Genomic DNA, 27,391 nt, shown 5'->3' with positions numbered 1-27,391 from the left:
CACTCAACTGATAATAACTGAAATATTTTTAGAAAAATATACACCTAAATTCAAGATTTATCTATTGCATATATATTTTTTTCCATTTTCACACAGACATTACACAGTTTTAACCTAATTATAATAATGATAATCATCATTATTATGAAACTTAATATAATGCATATTTGTCCATCATAAATAAACAGATTTTCTGCAATAGAAATAAAAAAAAATGCAATTCATTTCAGCTAGTCATATTTTAACCATGTTCATACATTTACCTGAATAAATGTATCATTTTTAAAAACGACCAGATCTATGCTAATTCTGACACATCTGAATAAATGCATTTTGAAAATATGATTATTTAAATAAAATCAAATGGATGCAAATAGCTAATAATAAACTATATGGCATGATTTTTTTTTTTTTTTTTTGAGTGCAGAAATCTGACCTGTTTAATAGATGAATGACTGACAAACACGCATTAAATTAACCTTATTAGTTAAAGTTAAAGCTTATATTAATCAAAAATAAATGGAAATTTGATATGCAATTCAAAATACATAAATCTAGTCCTAAGTATTGAGTGTTTTTATCTAGCTCATATTTGCCGCTGATTGCAGTAGGTTTTGGTGTTCAAGTTTCAGGTCAGGACGGCTGACGTCCATCACAGCTGGCACTCAGAAATATGATCTTATGACCGGATTCAATAAGAAAATAGGATCAGACTATAAAGCAGATCGTTTGTGAGAGCAACAGGCTTTAAATGTTATTGAAATAACTCGCTCTCACATGATTTGAATCATAAATTAGGCTGCTGTGGAAATCATTATTGGGTAAGTAATCCTCTAAAAGCCTGGCAAACGTCCAGCTTACCAATAAAAACTACACCTTCATTGTTCCCAGATCAGAGACTGATCTACAAACACTTTCCCTACATCAACTGCTGTATGAGGATTCAGGAAGAAACCCTCAAACGTTCACGGACAGGAAAAAAACACTTCACAACAACAAACTTCAAAGTGCACTGAAAAAAATCTCTTCCGTAATAGGCTCCTCTGTTTTTATTTTAGTTAGATGCATTACAACATGAGCTTATGTTGAATGAAGTTTACTGGAAACAACCCATTCATTTATTCAGCTTACAAATTGATATAAATGATATTATTCAAGTGAAGTACTTGGCAAAAGGATGTTATTTTCTGTGGATGGAAAAACAAATATGCCCCTATAAAAAGTTTTTAAAAAGCCACTGCAAATTAATTTCAGAAAAGGAAAACGGTTTCTTTTGGAAAAGGCAATTTTACATTTAGTACGAAATGAGTGTAATGAAAATGTAGAGAAGGATCAAATCAAATCAAATCAAATCAAATCAAATCAAATCAAATAAGGCAAGTCTTCACAGAACAGATGGGTAAAAGAAAAAAAAAATTATAGAAAAAAACGTTTTATTTTTATTATTTTAATAAAATAAACTAAAATTATTCAGTGCTCATGGGAAATGAGTAAAAGAAAAATTCTGGAAAAAAAATAGAATAAATAAAATGGAAAATAAAATAAATAATAAATTAGTAAAAGAAAAAAATCAATTCTGTGAAACTTGGTGTGATAAACACCAGCAAGCATGGCAGACTCACTTACAAAGAAATAAACAGAAACAGAAGAAGAAAACAACAAAATCATAATGTCATTCATAAAAGTGAGTTTGAGATGAAATTATGGGTAGACTGTCTGTAATGTCAGTACAATCTTGCCATCTACCTTCAGGAAGCATGTCAGAAACGTGCATATGATGCTTTCTGCAGTTACAGAGCCACTAACACACAGAAGCATGTGCAGCATTTCCTCAAAGAAAAACAAAGCAATCTGTCAGCCACTGTTTGTGAAAATGAGATTTGATTTCATAATTACACCAAACAATGAAAGCACTTCTCGTCCAGACCAAGAGCTCAAGCTGAAGCACATCCTTCATGGAATGTTTGTTCTGTGAGGCTGTTATAACGGCAGAGCAAAACACACATCTGTCTGTGTCACACACACTAGATGTCCATCATAACCTCACAATCATAACCGCATCAGAACGCCTCATGCACACGACACTGATCGTGTGGAGACTGGCACTGCAACAATTCTTCACATGCAGAGAAGCAGAAGACTTTCACAGGAATCAGCTCTATCTTTAGAGTGTGTGTGCTATAATAGGATTATCACACACACACACACTCTCTGATCAGCGGTCACAGAGACTGTCCGGTCTGTTACGTGAAGCGTTGAGGAGTCGGGTTCAGCGCTGACATACAGGACACCAGAGGAGAACATTCCTGAAGATACGCAAGAGACGTCCTGTACGGATTCACAGCAAACCAGATCAGCCGTTCAGACCGAGACCAAAGACCCCAACACACACACACACACACACAGCACATGCACTTGAGGCAAAGTCACATTACTCAGCTGAAGTGAATCACTTTGACATGTTAACTAGGAGTTAACCAGGTAAACTGGCAAGATTCCAGTAAGACAAAAAAATTAATAAATAAAATCAAAGATTCAGTGGTTAAACAAAATATTAAATGTATAAATTGTATACAATTATTTAATAATTAATATTCATAATTATTATTTTTTATAAATTATATACATTTACTTAAGAATTTATAAAATAAATTAAAATTAAATCACAAATGAACACAAATAAATAATAATATGAATAATAAAATAAAAGCTTGTCACAATTTAAAGCAACAATATCAAAACTGTATCACTCCCTATTGTTACATAATATTTATTAAAATATTTTAGTGTGAACAGGACACTACTTGTTTGTATGAAAAATAAATAAATATTATACAGTGTGTGTGTGTGTGTGTGCGCGTTTTGTGAAAAGTCAGGACATAGATTTGTATAATGACAAAGGTATGACAGGTATTACAAGGTGAAGGTGACATCTCAGGACATTGACCCATGTCCCCACTTTTCAAAACGCTTATAAATCACACAGAGTGAGTTTTTTTGGGGGAAAGTTGAAATGCACAGTCTCCTGTAAGGGGTAGGTTTAGGTGTAGGGTTGGTGTAGGGCAATAGCACATACAGTAAGTACACTATAAAAACCATTACGCCTATGGGATGTCCCCACTTTTCACAAAAACGAACGTGTGTGCGTGTGTGTGTCTGTCCTGTCCAAACTGTTGCTATAAAAGTAGAAGCACACAATTCCCTAGAATATCATTATATGCTTAAACATTAAGATTTGTACTCATGGAAATTACTGAAGTAGTCAAACCTGTTCATCAGAAGGGGGTGACCCAATACTTTTGGCAATAATATATATATAAAATACAATTTTTCTTTATATAAAGTAAATATTTCTCTTTAAATATTTTAAAAATAATTATGATGAAATTACATTATAAATAAAAATAACATGTACACATAAAATTTGTGATTATCTTCAGAATATTATTATTGATAAATATTTAAATGAGAAATATTATAACATTACATTATAAATAAAAATAAAATCAATATTTAAATAATAAACATACATATGTATATACTAATAATTAATAAATATTTAAATAAGAACATAAGAAATATATGCTAATATTATGTAAAAAAAAAAGAATATATAAAATGAAATAATGATTTTATTATTAACATATCAAAAGTAGCTGAAAGTATGTCACTCAGAAGTTTTCCATTGGACAAATACAATTTAAAACACAAATACAAAAATTCTCACAATTCTTCGTAGAAAAAAAAAAGAACGACTATAAAGTCCTAATTGTTCTCACGGTTGCTGTCAGAAATCAGCTGGAAAAGAGCCACTGCACCTGCTGGTGAATGCTGGTGAAAAGTGTGACGTCTTATTACAGGACCCAAAACCCCTCACGATCCTCTGGGAAACACGCAGACCAGAGTCCTGAGAAGAGAGCCTTATCAGAGTCAGGACCGGATCTGACAAACCAGCCGCTCTGTTCTCATCGGAAAACCGGGCCGGGCTTCACCTCGCAGTGCCACCAGCCACTTCCTCTTCCTCCGGTTTGTTGAGGTGTTTTTATATATTTAGTCTTTGCAGTTAAACACACAAACGCTGAGACACTGAGGCCCAAACAAAAGATCTGAATCAGATGGTAAGCAAGTTATTTGTTCCTTGAAAAATATGCGGAGTAAACATGCAAACAGGAAGTTTGAGAGATTTCAGTAAATAATCACAGGAGACTTTCTGTTTCCCACCAGGTCAAAAATGGTGAACAATACTGAGAGCAGAATGAGTCAAACCAAAGGAAGTATTTTCTAGACGAGAGAAACACAAATCTAAAGCTCACTTCAGTGAAGCCCAGAGAGAGAAACAAACCAACAATAACCAGCATCCAAAACAACACACTCCGGAGTCTGTTCCAGCGGGGGGAAAAAACATGGTAGCTGCTTTTTGGAGGTCAAGGGTCAAAACCAGGTTGATGTGAGACTAGCTACCACCTTCTAGCAGGATTTTCCAGCACGGACCACTGACTTAGAAAGGCAAAACACTTCCTTCATTGTTTATTTAGACGCCTTCAGAGCCGTTACACTAGACCTAATTTTCCAATCACTTTCATTCATATGTATAGGAACGTTTAAAAGCAGGAGTGCAAGAAACATTTGCTGACCTCTGACCTGCAAAATCATAGACAGACAGACAGGCAGATAGACAGATAACTAAATATGAATTATAAATACATATTAATACATTTATCATTAATATTCATTATTAATAAATATTCAAAAATAACAATTATATAAAATAAAAAAACGTTAACATGCATGTGAACATATATAATATTAAATGAATTAATATATTAATAATTAATAGTTTATTAATAAATATTTAACTAAGAAATATGTAATAAAGTTATATTATAAATAAAAATAAAAATAAATGTAATAAACACATCTATAATATAAAATGTAAAAATACACTTAGAATTAATATCATTAACTATTTAAAATAAAAATAAAATTACATTATAAAAAAATTACAATAAATATTACAATAAACATACATGCAGTATATGTACATATGTTAATAAAATTTAAGGATAAATATTTAAAGAAATATGTATGATAAAAATACATTATAAATAAATTATAACGAATTAATTATTAATAAGTGTTTAGATATATTTCTTATTTAAAATAAATTAATGATACAATTACATAAAAATAAATTACAATAATAAACATTATATTTATTATATAATAATTATTTCAACAATGAACTAACTATACACAGTATGTTCTAGTTTATTACTTAGAAATAAATGTATATCTCGGTGTTGTATTAGTTAGTAGTAACATTATTTGTTATCATTACCATTTAAACAACATACATATACAAAAACATACAAATCTACTTGCAAATAAAAATCAAGGAAAGCTTTGTATTATATTTTAAATACATATATTATATATTAAAATGTTTTATAATTCATTCAAATGAATTAAAAACTTTTAAATCGACTGCAATTAATATTGTGTCACACATTATTTTGTTTAGTTCAGAATCGTGGGAGAATCGTGATCTCTATTTGAGTTAAAAAAATTGTGATTCTCAGTTTATCCAATCGTTGCAGCTCTACTTCGTAGTGCTTAGTGCATTTGACCATGTGGGTAATATGCAGGTATCGGGTGCTCTGACACACTGTATCTGCATACACACACAAACGCACACACACAGAGTCAACATAAGTTCACTGGCCACTTGGGTCCCACCAATGAACCCTAAGACAAAACCGTCATTAGTCAGCCATCACCACTGCGGCCGGCCACTACAACAGCCTGCTCCTATGAAAACAAGAACCCTGCCAACACAGCGCTCACTGCAGCCAGAAACAAACCAGAGAAATCTGGAGTGAGAGTGACAGGAAGAGGAAGAGGAAGGTCAGGAAGGTGAAACCGTCTAGAAATGGACAAAAAGCAAAGCAATGCCAGGAAACAGGTGCCGAGTTCTCTCTGTGTGTCAGGTGCACAGCGGCCTATAGCCAGAACACTTAAAACTTAACATTATTAATTATTGACATTGTATAATTATTAACATTATTGACTTTACAGCAGAAAGTCAAATTGTAATTCTAAAGGAAAGCGACACTGACGTGTTTTTTTTTCAGGTTTAACACTGTAAAGCTGCTTGCTTTAAAGCAGTCTACTGCATAAAGTGTTACATACTGTAAATAAACATGACGTAACTTACTGGAGTGCTGATTGCAGAGCTTGTGCAAACGTCCACATTGCTACGATCAGATGCTTTCTTAACTGCTGTTTTCTCACCGCTGTCATGTTTGTTGTGCGTTTATTTCATTACTGTCTCAGCACGAAGCAAGTTTTTGAGTTACCTAGTAAATCTGGTGGAGAATTGTATAATCACAGAATTTTTGTTCATTTAGATTATCTTCCTGACCAACAACCGAAGCTCATTAGTCGATCGTTAACCAGTAAGATTAGAATGTACTTTTTTTCAGGGCTTTAGCTTTATATGCATGAATAGCAGCATAAACAACAGACCATGAGGATTCACACATCGTCGCATCACGCACCTGCAGCGCTTCTGTGAACGGAGAAAAACAAACATACGATCAGCGGCATACGAATGTTTGATGAATCACATCTGAACTCTGTCGTAAGTTGATTCATTTCACGTTTCATTTCAACATCCTATTGGTTCTTTACAGGAAACAGAAATGATTAGTTCACCTCTGGAGTCTTCGGGTCTGAGTCGATCGTACTTTTGTCACGTGGATACAGAAATTAGGAGTGCATGCAGGAGAGAATTACACTGTTGCTCTACAGCGCCACACTGGTCAAACCACGTTATTGCAGGCCCTTATATGAGGTCATATGAGATCAAACGACTATTCGACAACAAAAATATTTGATGACATTGTTGATAATGTCGACTAATTGTTTCAGCCCTAATGAATTTCCTGTTTCACTCAAAAATATGCTCAGTAAGACAGTTTACTGTGGTTTGTTATTCATGTCAGTCAGATGGTTTCTTTCTAAGTCAGATTGAAGCTACGTGAGACCAGGACCACCATGATCCTGCACCAGAAACCGAATCTCTCCAGACCTCTGGACACACTAATTCACCAGAAATCGAGCAGATGGCAGGATGAAATATTAACACGGCGGTTTCATATTCTCTTCCATTGCAGCGTGTGTCCTACTGGAGCTCAACAGCATGAATGATTCATCAGAGAGAGTGAGAGATGTGCGGGTTTGGATCTGGTTTAGGCTAGTGATCTGGACAAATAATAGACAATTTGCATTTTCAATCCCAGGTGACAGACCCATAGCACTGATCTCAGATCAGCAAATACAGTATGCACCACTCCAAACACTCAGAAACAACAAAAAGCAATCAACTTTTGCACGTAACATAAGCTTTAAAAACTACAATTTCTCTTAATAACGTAAGTGGTGTTTATTCATGTAAAGGTTGCCACTACAATACACTGCTATGCTTTTGCTAAACTGTTTTGAGTGATGATGTCATGTTGCTATGCAGTTACTAGGGTGTTCTGTGTGGTTGCCATGCTGTTTCTAAGCAGTTACTGAGGTATTCTGAATGATTTTGGAATGCTGCTCTGCAGTTTCCAGTGGTTGTCAGTATATCGTTAAGTGAGAGATTGTGTGTTTTAATCATTAGTGGGTGAAAACTGACCACTAATATAGTCAGTCTGTTTTTCTCATCTTTGAGCTTCTGAAGGACATTTAAACCACATGGGTTTATCAACACACACGGCGAGTCAGCTCGGTTACGTAACACTGCAGCAGTGCGAAATGCAGCACACAGTCAGCACTGCACTGCATATACAGGAGATCTAGTGCAATTTTATTCTTACAGCTAAACACACACACACGTGCATGTAAGCACGCACACACACTCACACACATAAACATACAAACACTCACTCTCACACAGACTAACACACAAATAAACACACACCCACAGAAACAAACAAACACACATACAAACAAACAAACACAAATGCACACACACACACATAAACATACAAACACTCACTCTCACTCAGACTAACACACACAAACAAAAACACAAATAAAACACACACCCACCGAAACACACAAAGAAACAAACGCACAAAAATAAACACAAACAAACAAACAAACAAACGTACACAAAGCACACACACACACACACACAAACAAACTAATAAACACACACACAAACAAACTAATAAACAAGCACACACATAAACAAACTAATAAACACACACAAGCAGACACACACAAACAAAGACAGACACACACACCTCTCCTCTTCCTCGTCTGAGCTCAGTGTGATTTGTCACGCTGGTCTTGACTCTTGGAAACCCCAGCGGTCACTGTCAGCTCCTGGGCGGCTCTGTTTCCTACTTTTGTGGGCACATATTTCACAGAGTACGCCGTGCATTTCAAACAAAACTCTAAATGAGTTTCACTATTGTTTCCGCATAAGCGCTGAAAGTCTGACCGGTCATGAGAACTCGAGTCTAATCCGCCAGAGATTGACCAAAAACAGCCCAAAAGGGCTCATTGTTTGGCTATTTATGAGAGACAATAGAGACCTGCGAAATCACACGCCACAAACTCACTGCATAGCACTCACGTACGCATTAGAAACATTACAACGAGTCCATAGATCAGCTGAGACACATTGCAGGGCTGACAGTGCTGGTGTGCGCTGAATTCTTGTGCTCTGTGTGTGAGATGTGACATACCCATGAGGCATTGCAGCAAGCCAGAGTGATACCAGGTCGCAAGCTGCATCTGCTGGACCACAACCATGCTCAGATTGATTGCTAGCATATCACTTATAGTGAACTAGTATATATACACACTATATGTACAGTGAAATAGCATGTAACATTACATTTCATAAACTATTATATTAATAATTTATTTACAGTTTTTTACAATCATTTTTGCACTAATAACAGAAACTTCATGTAATTTTTCAAAACTCTAGACACATGATTCACAACCAGTGATCAAAATGCATTTTTCAAAACACTTAACACTTTTTCCAAATGTTTGGATACAATAAACATGAACCAAAGATCTTTTGTTCATTGAACTAAAATCACTGGTTCATAATGACACAACTTAACATCAAAGTATTACTATTTCAAAATGCAACCCACACATTACATCTGAATTGAGTGTTTATTCATTTCATTACAATGATCTAACTATCAATTGATACAAAAGCTCAAAATGCTACGTAACTGTTGCATTACTCTTCAAGCATAGTTTTTATGGAAAATAATGAACAATATTAAATGTTTAGATTATGAAAGCAACTGAGGACTGAGTATGTTCAGGTATGATTAGTTTCAAGATGCCTGTTGTTGGGAGAAGAAGAAAAAAAATCCCCAAAAAGTCTATATCATTGTTATCAGTATTTGTTTTTCTTACAGTAAATGTCTTTTTAGAGGGTGATAGAGCTGAAAGCTGATGAAAACCATTCGTATTTTTGGATGAGGCAGGCTTTACCCTGACCAAGACATGGAGGAGAGGTTGAGAGTGCAGCGGGGCCCAGAACAAGGTTTGCTGGGGGCCTGACCACCCCCCACTGAATGTGATTTTGACCATAATGAAAGCTGCATCATGTGTTTTGAACAACTATATTTAATGATTTTACTAACAACTAAACAGTGAAACTATGGGTATCTTGTGTGTGGGTGATCTAAAGTAATGTTCCTATGATATTTCATAATAAATTAGTATTTTGAACCAATGCTTCTGCAAATGCAAGGCTTCTTTAAAGATATGAACGCAATATGCAAACTTTTGAACCTTGGATAGCCTGTGTTACAAATAATGAACAAAGAACTGGACATTTAGACCAAGAAATGTGTCTAGTTATTGGATAAATAATAAAAAAAACTGCTATAAATACAACATCCTTATGCAATGGCCAAAATGTGCGGGATCTCCATGCATACAGTACACATACTGGAGTACAAACAGCACTGAAGTACATTATTCCATACACAGCCATAAGTTATCAAACATCATGCAAAATCTACAGCTGCTAGGTAATTTTGCAAAGCATATCAACAAATTTTTGTGGCGTGTGCAGGACGTTTGCATGCTTGGGAATGAGGTTTGTTTGTTCACTGGGAGTCTTTTTCCCATCACTGCGGAATGCATGAAATCCACAGGCTGTAAAAAGCTAAATTCCTTCACGATTCCACACGTTCCAGCCTCTCGCTAGCTAAGAAAAACACAACATGGCTCCGGTTTGACCCCTGACCAGCTGAGCATTCTGGGACACGTGAACGTTTGCGCTTCATCCCGAATCTCGGAATCCGCTGAGTCACACATTCCCAACACCGCTCCAGGCCGTGCATTCCCTCGGCCTTTGTTACGAGCGTCTGTTTAGGGAGAAACGTGCTGCAAATAGTTGGAATTGCTGCCTGGAATTTCATATGGGACCATTGTGGACCACTGTAAACACATGCACACATGCGTCAACTCCTTGTCTTGGCTCATCTGGATCTGAATTAGTCTTAAATGTCATCATGCTGCACACCACATCCAATCTGACAGTATAATTTCCCGCTTCCTGCATCTAAACTAACCGTGAGCTATTGTGGCTAATCCAGCTATTACCAATTCAGTGAATTTTAAAAATAACCCATCATATGTCACCCTGAAACACACACACACGACTCTTTGACCGCAGGTGAACGAGGGCAGCTCAACCTCCAGAAATCCGCTTATCCTTTGCCATTGTAGTTTGGACAGCGAGTGCCTGATCTTCACAGACGCAAACTCACATAAGGCTCTAAAATTAGCATGTTGCATGATAACGTCAAGTCACTCACAACTGGCCTTGACCTGAAGACTTAATCCTTTAAACCCGGAGAACTCACATTAGCTTATATAATCACCAACAAGAGCTAAGTAATCACGTTACTGACGATCAAGCAAACAACAAATCAAGTTACCCTTTAGGAAACGCATTTAATTTCAATTTTAGCATTCTGCTTTTGAGCAGACAAGGAATGCAAACGTATTCCACACCACTCCCGTTCATCAATTAACATCTCGTGAAGCGAAAAGCTACATGTTTGTAAGACACAAATCCACCATTAAGACATATTAAAACTTAAAACCACTGCTTCTGGCTAAAATACGTGTCCTCTATTCATAATACTGCTTTCTCCAGTGAAGAAAGTCATCTCGTCTGAATCAGGAGAGAAATCTTCACAAACCAAGTACTGTTTTGATGTGAGAGATTATGGATTATAGACTCATATTTTGCCCAAAAGTGAGAGTTTGAAATTAAAACATCTTAAATGATGAATTTGTTTCTTAGAAACATGCAGCTTTTGTCTTCACAAGATGTTAACTGATGGACTGGAGTGGTGTGGATTATTGTGATGTTTTTGTCAGCTGTATGGACTCTCATTCTGACGGCACCCATTGACTGCAGAGGATCCATTGGTGAGCAAGTGATGCAATGCTGTTTCTTCAAATATGATGAACTACATCAAATGTTGTATCTTTTAATAATATTTAATGGACCTGCGCTAACATGAATTTACAATGAACCATAGTTTTTTTTTTTAATCAGCTAAAAATAATTCATAAATACTGTAACAAATGTATTGCTGATTGTTAATGCATTAACTAATGTTAACTAATGGAATCTTATTGTGTGTTAGCAAATTTACTAAAACAAATACAAAAAAAGCAAAGTAAAATGATGTACACATTATGAGCAATGACTGAATCAGCACATCTACTTTTGATGAACCAGTTCATTGAAATGACACAGTTACAGCACAATAAATAATGCATCATCCCTCAGGAAGAGAAAAATACTGCTCAGAAACAATGTCTTCAGTTAGTGTCCTGGTACACTAGCTATGTCTGGTTAGAAGTGTAGCTAAAAGCAAACCGGGGCTGCAGTGTAAAAAAGTGAAAGAACAAAAAGAAAAGTAGCGAGAATTGTCTACATTTACATTTGCCATTTTTTATGAAAATATTTAGAAATGTTTCTTGAGCAGCAAATTAGAATGATTTCTGAAGGATCATGTGACTCTGAGGACTAGAGTAATGATCCTAAAAAAGCTTTGATCACAGCAATAAATTATATTTTAGCATATATTCTAACAGAAATCTGTTATTTTAAGTTTAAGTTTTTAAGTAATAATATTTCATAATTTTACTGATTGTATTATTGATCAATTAAATGCAGCCTTGGTGAGCAGAAGAGACTTTATTCAAAAACTATTAAAAATCGTATCGAACTTTTGACTATTAGTGTGAAGAAAAGACACAAAGACAGTTCAGCAATAATAGATTTAAAAATGTATATGTAGATAAGTAATCCATATCACAACAATCACTATTGTCACATGACCACATGTGGCCGATGGACTTCCTGTTGACAAAAATGGACTTCTTCAATAAAACATGATGATTATGAAGAACAAAAGCCCCACTGCTCCTCCAGGCTCACAGCTGCTTGCATGACAAAATGGCATATTTTTCAGTAATATAAAGGCCTGGGGTGTCGTTTGCATAATCTATAAACTGGCAGGAAAGTAAAGCAGCGCATTTCCCACAGCTCCTTTAATCTCTTTATCACGGCACGTCTCACACACACACACACACACAATTTAGAGATGTAGAGTTATTTCTTTGACATACAGGCCTGCAGCTGGAGAGGCTGTTTATCAAAAACATTGAGAGTGAAGACAATATAAACTGGCCAGAAATCAGGGCAAATTTTGCAGTCATTAAATTATATTATAATAATATATTAAATGCATATATGAATGTTACTATAAATTTAGAAAATAATTAATTAATTACAATTACATGCATTTAAACAATAAAATACATACATACACTATGGTCAAAATGATAGACACTTAGCATACAGTTTGGTTTGGCAGTATGGGTCTGTTCTGGGCAAAAAACTCCCTGCCCATCCATGCAGCCTGTCGTGAATGAGCAGGGAGAGCAGCAATAATAACCCCCCTATAGGGTTAACAGAACAGAACAAAGCAGACATCTTTAAATGTACTTTATGATATTTAGGTGTAACATTCCTCAAGATAAAGGAGTCTGATTCAACAAGGAATATCAGAAAGCCAAGTCCTGACTGTGGCGAAAAGAGGAGCTGGGGATGGAGGAGGGTAATTTGCTCCTGAGCAAGCAAAAAGCTGCTGAATAATACTGAATAGAGCTTATATAGGAATGCCATGATAGGTGTCTTATTCCTATTGGTGGATGTGATCAGCTGAGAGTCAGCTGATGCAAGCTTGACTCACGTGACCTGCCAGAACTAACGCTATACGCTTAATTTATTATAAAAATGATATATGTTTCTAAGTATAAAATGGCATTTAATCCTCCTATTATCAGCATTGGTTAAAGAATAATCCATATCAGAACAGTGCTCACTTTATGCTGAATACATTCAGTCTTATTAACTCATATTTTATGATTTGGTTTATTATTATTATTATTATCTCATAGTTAATGGTCAGTTGTCTCACCTATCTGCAGCAGTACAGGTGTGACCAGCGCTGTCTCCATGGCGTAGCAGAACTCTCGTCCAAACATGACGGCGCCATGCATGATCCACTGACGCAGCGGGATGCGGTCTATAGATCCCTCGCTGACCGACTCCTCCTGACTCTCCAAATCCCGCCCTCCAGCCCCGCCTGCTCCATTAGCTCCACCTCCTTCGGCCCGTTTCTCCACAGGTGTCACCACGGAGGCCTGCATCTGCACAGCGTCGGCCTCGGTGTTCTGTGGGGCCATCGTCGCCGGCATGCACTCGGAGCAGAGGTCACGTGTGGCTCCACGCAAAAATCACACGCAAATAACACAAAATAATGCAAAACTAAAAATTTAGGAAGAATAAAGCCAACAGCAGCACACTGCTTCCCGTGGACGTCCTTCTGTGGAGAAAATCTGCCGTGGATCGGACTCAAGGAGCGCAAAACATCCCGAAACGTGCCGTTTGATGAAGGCCGCTTGCAGGAGCTCTGGGACGGGCCGTGTCGGGGGATTTGGTTCGGACAGTTGAGGAGGATATGACTCTACCATGAGGTCACTCCCGCTGATGTGATGTGATGTGTGTGAGTGGGTGTATGTGTGTGTGTGTGTGTGTGTGTGTGTGTGTGTGAGAGAGTGTGTGTGTGAGTGTGGGTGTATGTGCATGTAATTGTGTGTGTGGTGTAAGTGTGTTTACTGTCTACTGGAAACAGTAAAAATCCATATCAATTGCCATTCAGTTAATACCAGTTTCATGATTTGTATGGAGGAGGTGCTGTAGAGGGTGGAGGGCAGGCCGAGGGGTGAAGGGCAGGAGAAACCAGACGGAAAGCACCGGAGAATCCCCATGGAGCGACCGATCAATCTGAAAGAGCAGGAGAGAGAGAGAGTGGGTGTTACTCACAAAAAAAAAAAATACCTTCGAAAAAAAGATTCTCACACAATATGCATGTACTTTTATGCAGTTATATTAATGCATTTACTATTATGCATTTACATGTACTTTTATGCATTTACATTATGCATGTTCTTTTATGCATTTACATTAATTTATGTACGTTTATGCAACTACATAAACGCATGTACTTTCATGCTTTTACATGTAATTTCATAAAATTACATGCATCAACGTAAATGCATAAAAGTACGTTAATGCAAAATGTATGTCAATGCATAAAAGTACATTTAATTTTATAAAAGTACATGCATTGATATAAATGCATAAATGCACATGTACGCTTCTGCATTAACACACATGCTTGCATTTACATGTACTTTTATGCATTTACATTAATGCATGTACTTTCATGACCCCCATGCATGATGCTACAAATTCCAAAGTTATGGGTTTGATTCCCAAGGACTGCATAAACTGATCAATTGTATACCTTCAATGCAATTCAAGTCGCTTTGGATGAAAGTGTCTGCCAAATGCACAAACGATAATGCATAAAAGTAAAAGTTTTAAATGTAAACGCTCACCCCATATTTCCTGCTCAATATTGTTGCTTCACTCAAAAATGTGAAATTACTGCTGTTAAATGCATTGCTAATGCATGTTCTCTCAAAGCATTTCTCTAGAACATTCCTTATTTTTCGAGTTTTAATTTAAGTGCATAATCTGAGGTTCTTGAGTTCGACTCCAAACAAACAGCAGAATTAACATATTTGGCAGGATTATACGGGGAGCTTTCAGAGATTAGTGGCTGTAAATATGGCATGTTTCAGGACGGGATGGAAATTCACATTAAAACCCTGAAGCATTAAAGCGTGCACAAACAATCAGCTCTGCGGTGGCACTTCATAAACCTCTTAACATGACCGAGATGTGAAATGAATCCCTGTGTGGTCTTGAGGGCTCTTTAAAACCCAACACAATGGACTTCGCTCAAGGTTCAAACTGGAGTAACAGAGCTGACATTGTCTTTGTGCAGCGAGTCTCCTGATTATACATGCTGCTATTTACAGATTCTGAAACGAGGCAAAAGAGGAAGGGAAACGAGCATTTCCTGAACACCACAACAAAAACAAACACGAGTAAAACTGGACAACAGTTAATCAGGCCGTGCATTGATAAGTGCCACCGAGGTTTCCCTCCTAAAGCTTTATCAGTACAGGGATTGGTTATTGTTCCAGCAGGCCGTCTTGAGCTACTGGAGGCTTGTTTATCGTGTGAGAAGCTGATAGGACACAAACGCTATCAGATTACGGCTCTATTCAACATAGTAATGAGGGCTATTTAAATATTACATTTGGAGCAGCTGACTAGGATTCCCATGTGTGACCTCCAGGTCACAGGGGCGACGGTCTGATCTGGCAGCTGATTGGTTATCTAATCCTGACTGGATCCTCAGCCAGCGAGCCGACGGGACACACAGGCTCGCCTCCAAAATTTACTGAGCTGCTTTTGTAGACAGCGAATAAAAGGTATAAGCAGCGAGTGGGCATAATTATAAAATTAAAGAAAAAGATATTTATATTAGCGGAGTAAATTTAGTCAACCAAATTCAAAAGCAGCACTGCATATATTCTTCATGGAAAAAATAAAAAATTAAATTGCAAAATGAATTGCGGGCATTACATGTTGGCAAACTAAGCAAGACGAAAGACTACAAATATTCTGTTAATTATTACACAATATTTTGATATTAATTTAATATAGATACAATATGAAAATAAAAAATGAAAAATATTTTTTACATTTTTTAAAATAAAATATTAAAAATAGTTCAATCTATTTTGAAAGGTAGAGAGATTATTTTTAACAAAAACAAAAAACAAAACATTTCTCCTTTATGGAAAAAAAAATAAAATTAATTATCAATGTAAAAAAAAAAATCCATCAAAAACACAAGACAAATGTTGATTATAAATACTAAGTTAATATTATTAAATATTAAAATATTAATTTAGTATAGATTAAATATTACAAATTTAAAAATATTGTTTTTAGGGACAGACATTTAACTTACATCACTCAAGTCAATTTTGCTTTTACCAAATTTGAAGGAAGCAAAATAAATAGTAAATAAATTTATGAATTAAATGTTTTAAATATTATATTTGTAATATAAAAGTATTTTAAAAAAAGGTTAATCTACTTTAAAAGCAATGTATGTGCATTTTATAAACATTCAATATAGATCAAATATTGAAAAGATTACTTTTAATTTTAAATTTAATATTTGTGCCTTTTTTAATATTATAAAAGACAAACATTATTCTACAACATTATGACATTAATTCAATAGATAAAATATTGAAGAAAAAAAAATTCAAATATAATTTAAAAGGAATGTCTGTGCCTTTTATAAATATTATATGTTAATTATTCTACAATATTATGACATTAATTCAATACAGCTAAAAATGTTCAATCCAATTCAAAAGAAACTATTCTACCCAATCTGTCTGTGTTTTTATGCTTATTAGAGCATCACTTCATTATCTTAGACAGAAGACACTGTGTCGAAACTCCTACTTAAATCCAGCCTGACAGTTTCCCCGAGTGGATCCACAGAAACATCTGACAGACTGACAGCAACGAGCTGCATGCTGAACACTTCAGAGTCTGTTCCTTCAGAACAAAAGAGAGCAAAAACTCTTCGCTCGCTTGACAGTTTTAGAAAACGGCTAACAGGCTCAAACAGACTCCCTGCAGAGAGAGACAAACAGCATCCCTGCATCCAGTTTCCTCATATTAGCACCGAGCGCTTCATGGCAATAAACGGCCACGATCAAAAACATCTGCAACACAACAATACGGCTCTGCTTGCGTTTGAAAGGGTGTCGAGCTGCTCTCTTCGGGCCTTTGGCAAATCTGCCATCTGCACCAAAAGCAGCCTGTCATGCGAGAAGGTAAGAGGGGCCCAAGAGGCTCCGGCTGGGTTCGTTTCCACTGAAAACATCCTCATCAGCCTGTCAGAGGACAGAGAGAACAACCTGCTGGGATTCTGCAGAAAAATGACTCTACAGATGCAGAGAGATGGGCTGAATGTGACGGGATCACGGGGAAGGAAGAGATGAGAAGACCTTTGCGCTGCTGGTGGGAAAGAGAGTTATTAATACCCTCCTCACCTGTGCTGAGACTCTAACATAAGAGCTTCACGTGGAGCCGAAGCATCTCACTTTCACATAAACGTGCACAATTACACACATATATATCATTTACATACCTTTTAAATTTCTAAAAAGTATATATATAAAATTTGAGATATCAACTTTGAGATCTTTATTTTATTATAAATTTTTTTATATTTGTAAAATATATAAATTTATAAATTTGATGAATATTAAATTTGAATTTTTTTTTTAAATATAAAAAAAAAAAAAAAAAAAATTATACACACACGTTATACATAATACTTTTTCAAAAGGTTATTGTTATCAAATTTCTAAAAAGTTCACCTTTGAGATATAAGACCTTTGATACATGTTGTGTTCATTTCTGAATATTATCATTATGAACAAAATGTGTAAGAATCATAAAGTTTTGTTGGTCACAGAGCTTATTTTCTGCAATAATCCAAAGACAATGGAAAAATCTTATTGGTCTTTGTCGAGGGAATCACTGTGATATGACATCAAGTATTACATACTTATTTGACATCAGTAAATTTAGGTTTGAGAAAGCAAGTCAAGGTAAAAATGGTAAAAAGTGAAGTGAACCAATGCATTAACATCTTGATTTTTCAAAGTTCTTCTCTCAAATGAGAGGAAAAAGTTAATCTGATGTGAGTGCAAAGTGCATTGATTTGTTTCTTGGACATCTTACACATGCATAATGTGAAAGCATCAGTCATTAAAGACGATAGAAACATTAATCACTCATGTGACACACACACACACACACACACACACAGCATCCTCGTCTGCCTCTCCTCGGTGATGAATCATCTCTCTCCATCATGTCTGCTGATGCTCAAACGCCGCAGAGGCCTGAATAAACGACAGCGCTATAAATCAGCTCAGAGATCAACGCTGATGTTCACGGTCTGCAGATGCAGCTAAAGCCTGTTTCCACCACTGAATAAAAATAAATAAAGCTAATTGCAACTATTCGGATATCTTTTCTTGCAATTGCGCATTTATAACCAACAATTCAGACTTTTTTCTTGAAAACTCAGAATTGTAAGATGAACTACTGCGAAATATTCTGACTTTTTCACAATTATTTTTCTCAGAATTCTAAGTTCACATCTTGCAATTCAGTTTTTTATGTTTCTGCCATGAAAAAAGAAAAGAAAAAAAAAAAAAAAAAGTAATTTCTCATAGTTCTGAAGTTTTCCCTGACAACAGTGAGTTGTATTTCACAATTTTGACTTTTAAGAATTTCAGGTTTATATCTTGTGATTCTAACTTTCCATCTCGAGATCCTGACTTTATATCTCACAATTCTGCATTTATAACACGCAATTTCTTTTTTTCCTCAGAATTATGAGTTGACATCTCGCAATTCTGTTTTTTTTTTTTTTTTTTGCCATGAAACAAAATGGTAATTATGAATTTCTTACACAATTGTAAGTTCATATCTACAAATTACAAATTTATATCTCAAATCTGCACTTAAGTTTGTATCTGACAATTTAGAGAGAAAAAAAAAAAAGTCAGAAATGCAAGATGAAATGTTGCAATTAGCTTTTTATCCCGTGGCGGAAACAAGCTTCCACAGGCAACTTCTTTCTAAAGCAGCTTCCTAAATCTTAGTGACTCACCCGGATCGCTATACACAAGCAGTAACTCACATAACGGCATAAATCTTAAGTGAAATGCAATTAAGATTAGTCTCATAATTGATTCCAATTTAGCAAAGCTATCATCACAATACTCTAAACATGAAAAATACATCTGAATTCAATTCAGCTGTTTTAAATCAATGCTTTTTAGTTCAGTACATTTACAATCAATCATTTTTGTCATCATTTTCACCAATGCATTCTAGGTTTGTTTTCTCCACAGATGATGCATGCAACGCTTATTCAACTTCTGGCCAAAACAAGGTCACATCAATGTTATTGCGCACCTCACAAGGATTTATAAAAGATCACTTTATACCAACTGAATGTTGTGAAAAGTAATATGAGCAGCTCGTGTTACAAGCTAAACATCATCCTCTTTCACGTGAGCGACGTCCTCATTGCACATTTAAATGAGGGAGAGAGGAGTTGAGATGCCTCTTAAAGTTCAAGGTTACAAACTATTTTAATTCCAGACTAGGTTTAGCACGATGCTGCGTCCAATTTTAACTTGTTTATTCCAAACACATGAGGCATGGGATCATCACATGATGCTCTAACATGAGAAGCACACGCCACACGTCCTCACAGTCCAGTCAGCAATTAACGATCGATCGCTCAGACTCATTAGCAGTGCATTAGCCAGACACACCACAGTACTTCAGCATGATTGACGTCGCAATGGTATGTAAGACCCAAAAAAAAAAAAAAGAGAGACAGTGTGAAAGAGAAAGACTGGCCTCCAATGACTCCAAAATGCCCATGACTCCATGACGGACAGTTTGATTTGAGCTCTGAAATGTTAAAAGGGTCATAGACTTCTGTATTCTCAGCTAGCCAACATTTGACTTGTGGCAGAAAATATTCGCAAAATGATTTATTTTTGTTTTCTATTTGTTTTTCATTCCATATTTAAGTGACAATTGTTCAAAATAAAAAATAAGAACATAAAACAACAACAACAACAACAACAGTAACAAAAATAATAAAAATAATTTTATATTTTAAAATTTTTTATTTACTTATGCCATATTTAAGTTTCAAATGGTTAAAAATAAAAAAATAAGATCAACAACAACAGTAGCAATAGTTATTAGTTACATAAGCAAAATATTATAAGCAAAACAATATTTTTATTATTTTATGATTTTTTTTAATTTGATGTATTTATTAGAATTTTGTATTGATTTATATTTAAGGTAAAAAAAAAAAATTTTAACTAGGGCTGCCCTTGATTTTTCTGGTCATTCTAGTCATTCATTTTAAGCATTAGTCGACTAATCGCATGTTTATTAATAAACCATTTAAATCTTATTAAACCATAGCCTAATAAGTGCACAAGCGCACGCATAAAGCTTGCCACAGCACACCGCAGAAGCTATGATTATGAATGTGTCAGGGGAAAACAGTAAGGAGGCTGCATTAACATTTTAATAATTCACTAATAAACAAGTGCTTTCTTCTTTCAGTTTAAGAGATCAAGTCGGCGACACTGACTCGTCATCTCTGCAGTAGTGATGCATGTGTGCATGTTTCACACGGATTACATAATCTGAGAATATTTGTTTTCCATTTGAAAGTAGACATTTTGCTCTCTATAGATATATTTTTAATGTCTGTAAGGCAAAGATATACACTGAGTGTTGCGCTCCAAGTTCACAGACCGAGACGGCAGAAAGCGCATCCTGTTTGCTTTCATTATTTTACAAAAGTGCATTTTGTCGTTATTGTGAGTGCGCACAAATAAATTGACCATCTGATCGGCGTTTAAAGTGAACAACCACCATTTGTTTTGTTTTTATGCAGCATTTAGGGGAGGTAAATCTGAAATATATACCGCAATACTTTCACAGAAAAATAAGCCTTAAATAAATGTGAGCAATTCCAAGAGGGTCCTCGCACCTCGGTGCTCGGGCCCTAAATATGACGTGGAAGTCTCTGCCAACAGTCGCAAAGATAAAAAAAAAAAAAAAAAAAAAAGATTGAAAATGCATACGTTTTCCAAGGTATGCCCCATTCAAATGAATTAAGGTAAATTGTGCAGTTTCATGCTTCAGTTGTGTAGAAATTGCACACCTTACCTTAAAACTCATAGTTCGTAAAAGTAGATTTTATAGCCACTTCTGTGCAGAGCATGTCTTTCACATGTGAACGCGAGAGAGGTGAGGGAAAACAAGGACATGGGCAGTGAGAGAGAAGTAACACCAACCTGCTGCTGTGGGATGAAATAACAGACACTGATAAGAGCACAGATTGTTCAGTTCGCCACAAAAACAAGACTGCAGGTGGCAAATCCCCACAGAGCTCTGATTTTCTACCCATCACAACACAAACAACACTGATTGTTTAAAGTAACAAAACGTACAATATCAGCATGAGCGTGAGAATGAGGTTGATACAGCGCTGAAGACAACAAGCTTCCAGGTGAATGGAAGCTCGTAGTCTTCAGCGTTGTATCTGCCTCATTGTATCAACCAGCGCTGTATGCCCCCTAACAGTCGAATAATCGTTAGTCGACCAGAAGAGGCTTGGTCGACCAAAATTTTATTAGTCGCTTAGTTGCAGAAAAAAAAAAAAAAAAAAAAAAGTTGTTTGTCTGGACAAAACAAAAAAATGTTTCAGTAACCATAAAGTAAACAGAATTAAAAACAATAAGAAAATCAATAAACAACAATAATAATAATAATTATTATTATTATTATTATTGTTGTGATTATTATTATTATTATTATTATTATTATCACAACAACAACAACAATAATAATAATAATACTTTATTATTATTAAATAGTGTATTATTATAACAATAATAACAACTTTCTACTTGAGGCCATATTCATACAATTTTTGACCCATTCAATATTCCCATTCATTTCAATGTGACACATCAGGAACTCTTTGTATCATCACTTTCAGTATTTAGATAAAATTACTGCATAATACAAGTAACCGTATTATAGCAATTATCAAAATGAAAGTATTGGTATTCATACTCTTATCAAGGCATGCCTATCTGGCATACTGTCACTAAACTGATGCACACATAAAAGCAACATTGTACGGCTGACCCAAATTACACTGGCTAGATTTCACGGGTCAAGCTGACTGCAGTCAAGGTATCGGGTTTAAATTTGTACGTGCCGGGGTGAAACTCCCTCCCCCAGCCGGCCTACATCCATCCGCTGATCCTGCAGGAACTGAATCCACGTCACGGCAGAGAAACTGGGGAAATTTGGGTCAGTTTACTAATCAAAGGCTCATGAGGCATACACAGAGATCAGGTCACTATGATTAATGGCTGGATTCAGGTGACGCTCAGATTACAACTTTGTCTAGCGATCCAAATTTCCACAAACCACAATACAGACGTCCCGCTGTGAAATATTTCGGCCGTATCTACACGCCAAGTTTCCACCTGTAAGCATGCATTTCATAATTCAGGTCAGACATAAACACATGCACACTGTTACTGCTGGCAAGATGATTTACTGTCGTCATTACGAGGGCTGAAGTATTTGAGCATTTGGCCTCACGAGCACATGTACATGTAAATCACACCACAGCGCCAGGAGACCATGAAGAACATCATGTTCAGATACTCAAGACAAATGGGCTTTAGGACAGAGAGCTTTACTTTGGCTGTTTGTGCTGATTAGTGCCGTTTGCCAAAGCTGTGATCATAACACTAAATGATTAAATTCACTCGTCCTGCAGCATTTGAGCTCAAGACAAGAATGACTTCTCAAGATCTGAGAGGTTTGCTGTTATTTTAAGTGATTAGACTTGAGAGTACCTAGCAACCACTCAAAACACCAGCAACCACCTAGCAACGCCATAGGCACAGCAAAAAGATAAAAATTAAATATGAACATGCTTAGTTCATGTGTCCATCAAAGCGTTTTTTCCTGAGGTTAGCATATTTTTCCAAATGTTTTCAGTGGGAGCACTGCATTTTTAAAATGCAAGCAGTGCGACAAGGCGCCAAGCGTCTTTTTAATGCTGAACTCTGGGAATTTTTTTTTCCATCACCGAGAGATAGAGAATGTTCAGCTTTGGGTAAAACAGTGTTTTATTCATTCGTCCAATCACAGTGGAGGAGGGGCGGGGCAAATTCCACACACCGACCACCGACCATCCTGCTTGTACAAAAGCAACAGACGACAACAACAACAAGCACTACGACAGAACAAAATCATTTCAGACAGGGCAAGAGCAAGTACTTTACATTGCGTCAACATTTTTATATTGAGAAATAAACTGCAAAATCAGATATTGGTAACATTTCCGCAGATATTCTGTATTATAGCAACCAAAGCGTCTCGACTGAGAAACAAAAAAAAAACACTGCGCAGAAATGCTCACATCTAAGCGTTTTCCGCAGGCTAAAAACATTGTGGACATGGCCTTAAAAGGAAAAAAATTTAAAAAATAAAAAATAATAATAAATGAATGAATAAAATACATTTTATATTTATATTCATATAATGTATATATACACTGTCTATTTATATTCATATAATTTAAATGATAAATAAACCTTTAATATATAAAAATAACATTTTATACATATATACATGCATGCCGTGTGTGTATTTAAACATACATAAATACACAGCACACGTGCATATATTATGTAAACTAAAACTGATTTGGGATGCGATTAACCTTTTGACAGCACTAATATACACACACACACGTATTTTATATATATATATATATATATAAAATAATAAATAAAAATCACCAACCAGCACCAATTAAGTTTTCTTTAGAAAGAAAAAAAAACAACCTTTTTTAAATATTGGTTCTTTTTTAGATTCTTTCATATTGAACATGACGCATCTATAAATGTATGCAAATTGTTTTCATTAGTTTTATAATAAAATCAAAACACCAAAATATCTTTCCTTGTCTGTTCTTATGGAGTAACCTAATAATCGCTCATGTGATTGACAGCTGCTGTCTACATCTCATCCATCTCAATTAGCCTTCATGACTTCACTAAGGCCATGTTCACACTGCTGGAAAATGTGATCCAAATCTGAATTTTTTTTTTTTTTTTTGCTCATATGTGACTCCGATCCTCTTTTTTTATGACACACACGGAATCTGATTTTTTATTCTGATTTGGGCCACTTCCATAGTGATTGTTCAGACTGTCAATCCAAATCCAATTTTTTGTGTATATCCAATTATAATCTGATTTAAATGTATGACTGTCCACACTGCGTATCGCACATGTTCAGATCCAATTTGTGTGTCCCGTGGCACTCTTTCTTTTTCCTGAATATCTGCATTGTTTTCTATGGCAACAACAATACAGTTTGTAATACAGATGTCGTCTTACAACATGTTGACATGTTGCCGTTGCAGATTATATTAAATATTATGAGGCAGCGGCAGAACCATAGAAAGCTGGAATGCACTGCTTTTTTCTGTGCTGCCATCTCTCCAGCGGTCTCAAAACTCAAAGAGGTGTGTAGACCAGCTAGCTGTATATTGTCATTTTCCACTTGACACTCTACAAAGACGTTCAGTATGTTTTCTAAACAACGTCTGATGTGTTTATGTTTTGTGAAGCGTGGGAAAGTGACAGACAAAAAAGCTGTAAAATCAGATTTGAACGGTCAGACTGAAACTGATTTCCAGAAATGCGATCTCAAAAAGATTTCAAAGCACAGATTTGTTAAAGTCAGATTTCATGTGATTTTTTTGCTGTTCACACTTGCTAAATACGCTGGGATTCCAATCGGATATGCACAAAAATTGGATTTGGATTGACAGCCTGAACAAGCGTATTTGCCTCCATGACTTCTCTAAGGCTACATTCACACCGCTGGAAAATGTGGCCCAAAAGCTTAAATTACACGACAGTGTGAACAGGACAAACCACATGGAATCTGATTTTTCAATTCTGATTTGGCCCACTTTCATTTGTGGTCCTAAATCTGATTTGGCTGAGATGTTTTGCAATAAGACCTCAGTCTGAACGGTCATATCGTAATTCATGCAACTTTTACATGACTTTAGATCAACATTTGTCATTATTCCACACTGACGGGAGTCAATCCAAAGATTTTACATACCGGTAGTTCTTTGATCACTCATAAATATGACGGAGGGAGTCAGTGGTGTTGATCTCATGGGTATTGTAGTGACAGCTCTATACAAGATACAGGATTGTACTGTGAATATTTAAAAACTTTGCTCTCTTTTTCCTCATCTTCATCCTCCTTATTTCCTGCTAACGAATTTGCTGGCTTTGGGGCACATCACCTCATAAATGAATGTGTAAACGCTTACTTCAGTGGCCTCTGTGTTTACTTACATATGACAGTGTGCTTCACACTGTCTTGTGATCGTTCTTTTGCATATGCAAGTCAGTTCAAACCATGATCAGTTCACATTGCAATTTGATATTGGCCACATTTAAAAACGACAATGCGAACAGACCAAAAAAAAAAAAAAAAGAAAAAGATCTGAGCAATAAATTGGAATTTAGCACTAATGCTTGCAGTGTGAATATAGCCTAAGAGAGAAAACCAATTGATTTCTATGACCGTACACAGCATTCACAAAAAACACTTCATTGTGAAAGCTGGACTATCTAAACATCCATTAAAACAAGATAAATTGCGCTCAAACGTGCAAGAGAACAAGGCCTGTTTTCTGAGACTATATCTTGAACTAAATGCAAGCACAAACCTCCCTCATTTTGTTCTGCTTAAAACAAGACAAAACTAACTGAAGAGACTGGAGTGCTGCAGTAGGAATGTAAACAGAGTCTGCAGGTGTGTGTGTGTGTGTGTGTGACCGCAGTGCTGCAGTGCAGGAGGAGGAGCCACATGTGTGACAGCAGCGTGAGCTCAGACTGTGACAGATCTCCTCCACGCTCTTAACCCCCGCCGTCCCGCTGCCAGGTCAGCTCCTGTAACCCACCCGTCTTCTGACTCATCTCGCACAAGCACACAGAGAGGATTTAAAGAGGCGTCGTAGCTCTGTGTCAGCGGGTTCCTGCATGTGCATTGAATGCCCTGAGTCAAACCTAAAGAATGCAGTTAAAATAGTTCTAATCCAAAAACAAATGACTAACAATGACTGTGTGATGATGATGATGATGGTAACATAACATCTATTTGACCGGCAAAGAAAAACAGCAATGTCGTTCCAAACATGTCTGAGTTGACACAAAAGAAGATATTTTGAAGAATGTTGGTAACCAAACAGTTGACGGTAGCCATTGGCTTCCACAATATTTTTTTTATACTATGGAAGTCAATGGCTACCGTCAACAGTTTGGTTAAACAATCTTCTTTTGTGCTAAAAAGTAGTAAGAAACTAATGACAATTTTTTGTGTGTTAACAAGAAGTAAAATGATGACAGTTTTCATTTTTGGGTGAACTATCCCTAGTTAATAAAGTAGTTGTTAAGTTTAGGTAAGGGTTAAGGGATCGAAAATATGTTCATGCTGAATAAGAAGTTAATATGTGCTTTATAAGTACTAACAAACAGTAAATATGCTAGTAACATGCACACTAATAAGTAACTAGTTAATAATGAGAATTGGTCCCTAAACTAAAGTGTTACCAATGATTTATCTATAATGATTTGTAACTAAAACAAAATTTACTGTAGTACGTTTTACAAGAAAATACTATTTCTTGCACTGTTTGTTTGTAATTGTTTAAAAGGGAAAACCTACACTTTTTTCACAAAATTAAAGCAACCATTTTAATTAAAATCATCTCAGAAGATTTACGATCCCAACTAACAGCAAACAAGCTCATAAAATACTCCAATTCTGAGTTAAAACAGCAACAACACAAACACAAACTGAGGCACTTACAATGGAGGTAAACAGAACCAGTTCACCAAAAACACCATGCATTTCACTCATTAAAAGTGAGTAAATAAATTCAGGAGTAATTTGGGGAAAACTCCCCATCAAACACTTCATAACCTGCAGATCTGTATTCCAGCCATTCACAAACTGAGAGAATTCAAGCCCTTTCACAATTAGCATAATCTCTACCCATTAATTACCACTGTGAATAACCTGTACAGGAATGCTGTGGGGACTCTGGCATTCCTCTCCCGGGTTCAGCTC

General features: G+C 35.9%; 1 protein-coding gene across 3 annotated transcripts in view; it reads right to left on the bottom strand.

Moving 5' to 3' along the window:
• LOC131526190 (solute carrier family 45 member 4) overlaps positions 1 to 27,391 on the bottom strand; it is a 62,157-nt gene that overhangs the window by 15,513 nt on the left and 19,253 nt on the right. For all 3 annotated transcript variants that reach the window (XM_058754349.1, XM_058754350.1, XM_058754351.1), the window contains one exon: positions 13,545 to 14,413. In XM_058754349.1, the coding sequence (XP_058610332.1) occupies positions 13,545 to 13,824 (280 nt within the window). In that variant the 5' untranslated portion in view covers positions 13,825 to 14,413. The remainder of the gene's footprint in view (positions 1 to 13,544; positions 14,414 to 27,391) is intronic.

This window comes from Onychostoma macrolepis, chromosome 19, assembly GCF_012432095.1.
Source record: "Onychostoma macrolepis isolate SWU-2019 chromosome 19, ASM1243209v1, whole genome shotgun sequence".
Taxonomy (NCBI): Eukaryota; Metazoa; Chordata; class Actinopteri; order Cypriniformes; family Cyprinidae; genus Onychostoma; species Onychostoma macrolepis.
The sequence above is the reverse complement of the archived record's forward strand: the minus strand, read 5'-3'. Positions and strand labels throughout refer to the sequence as shown.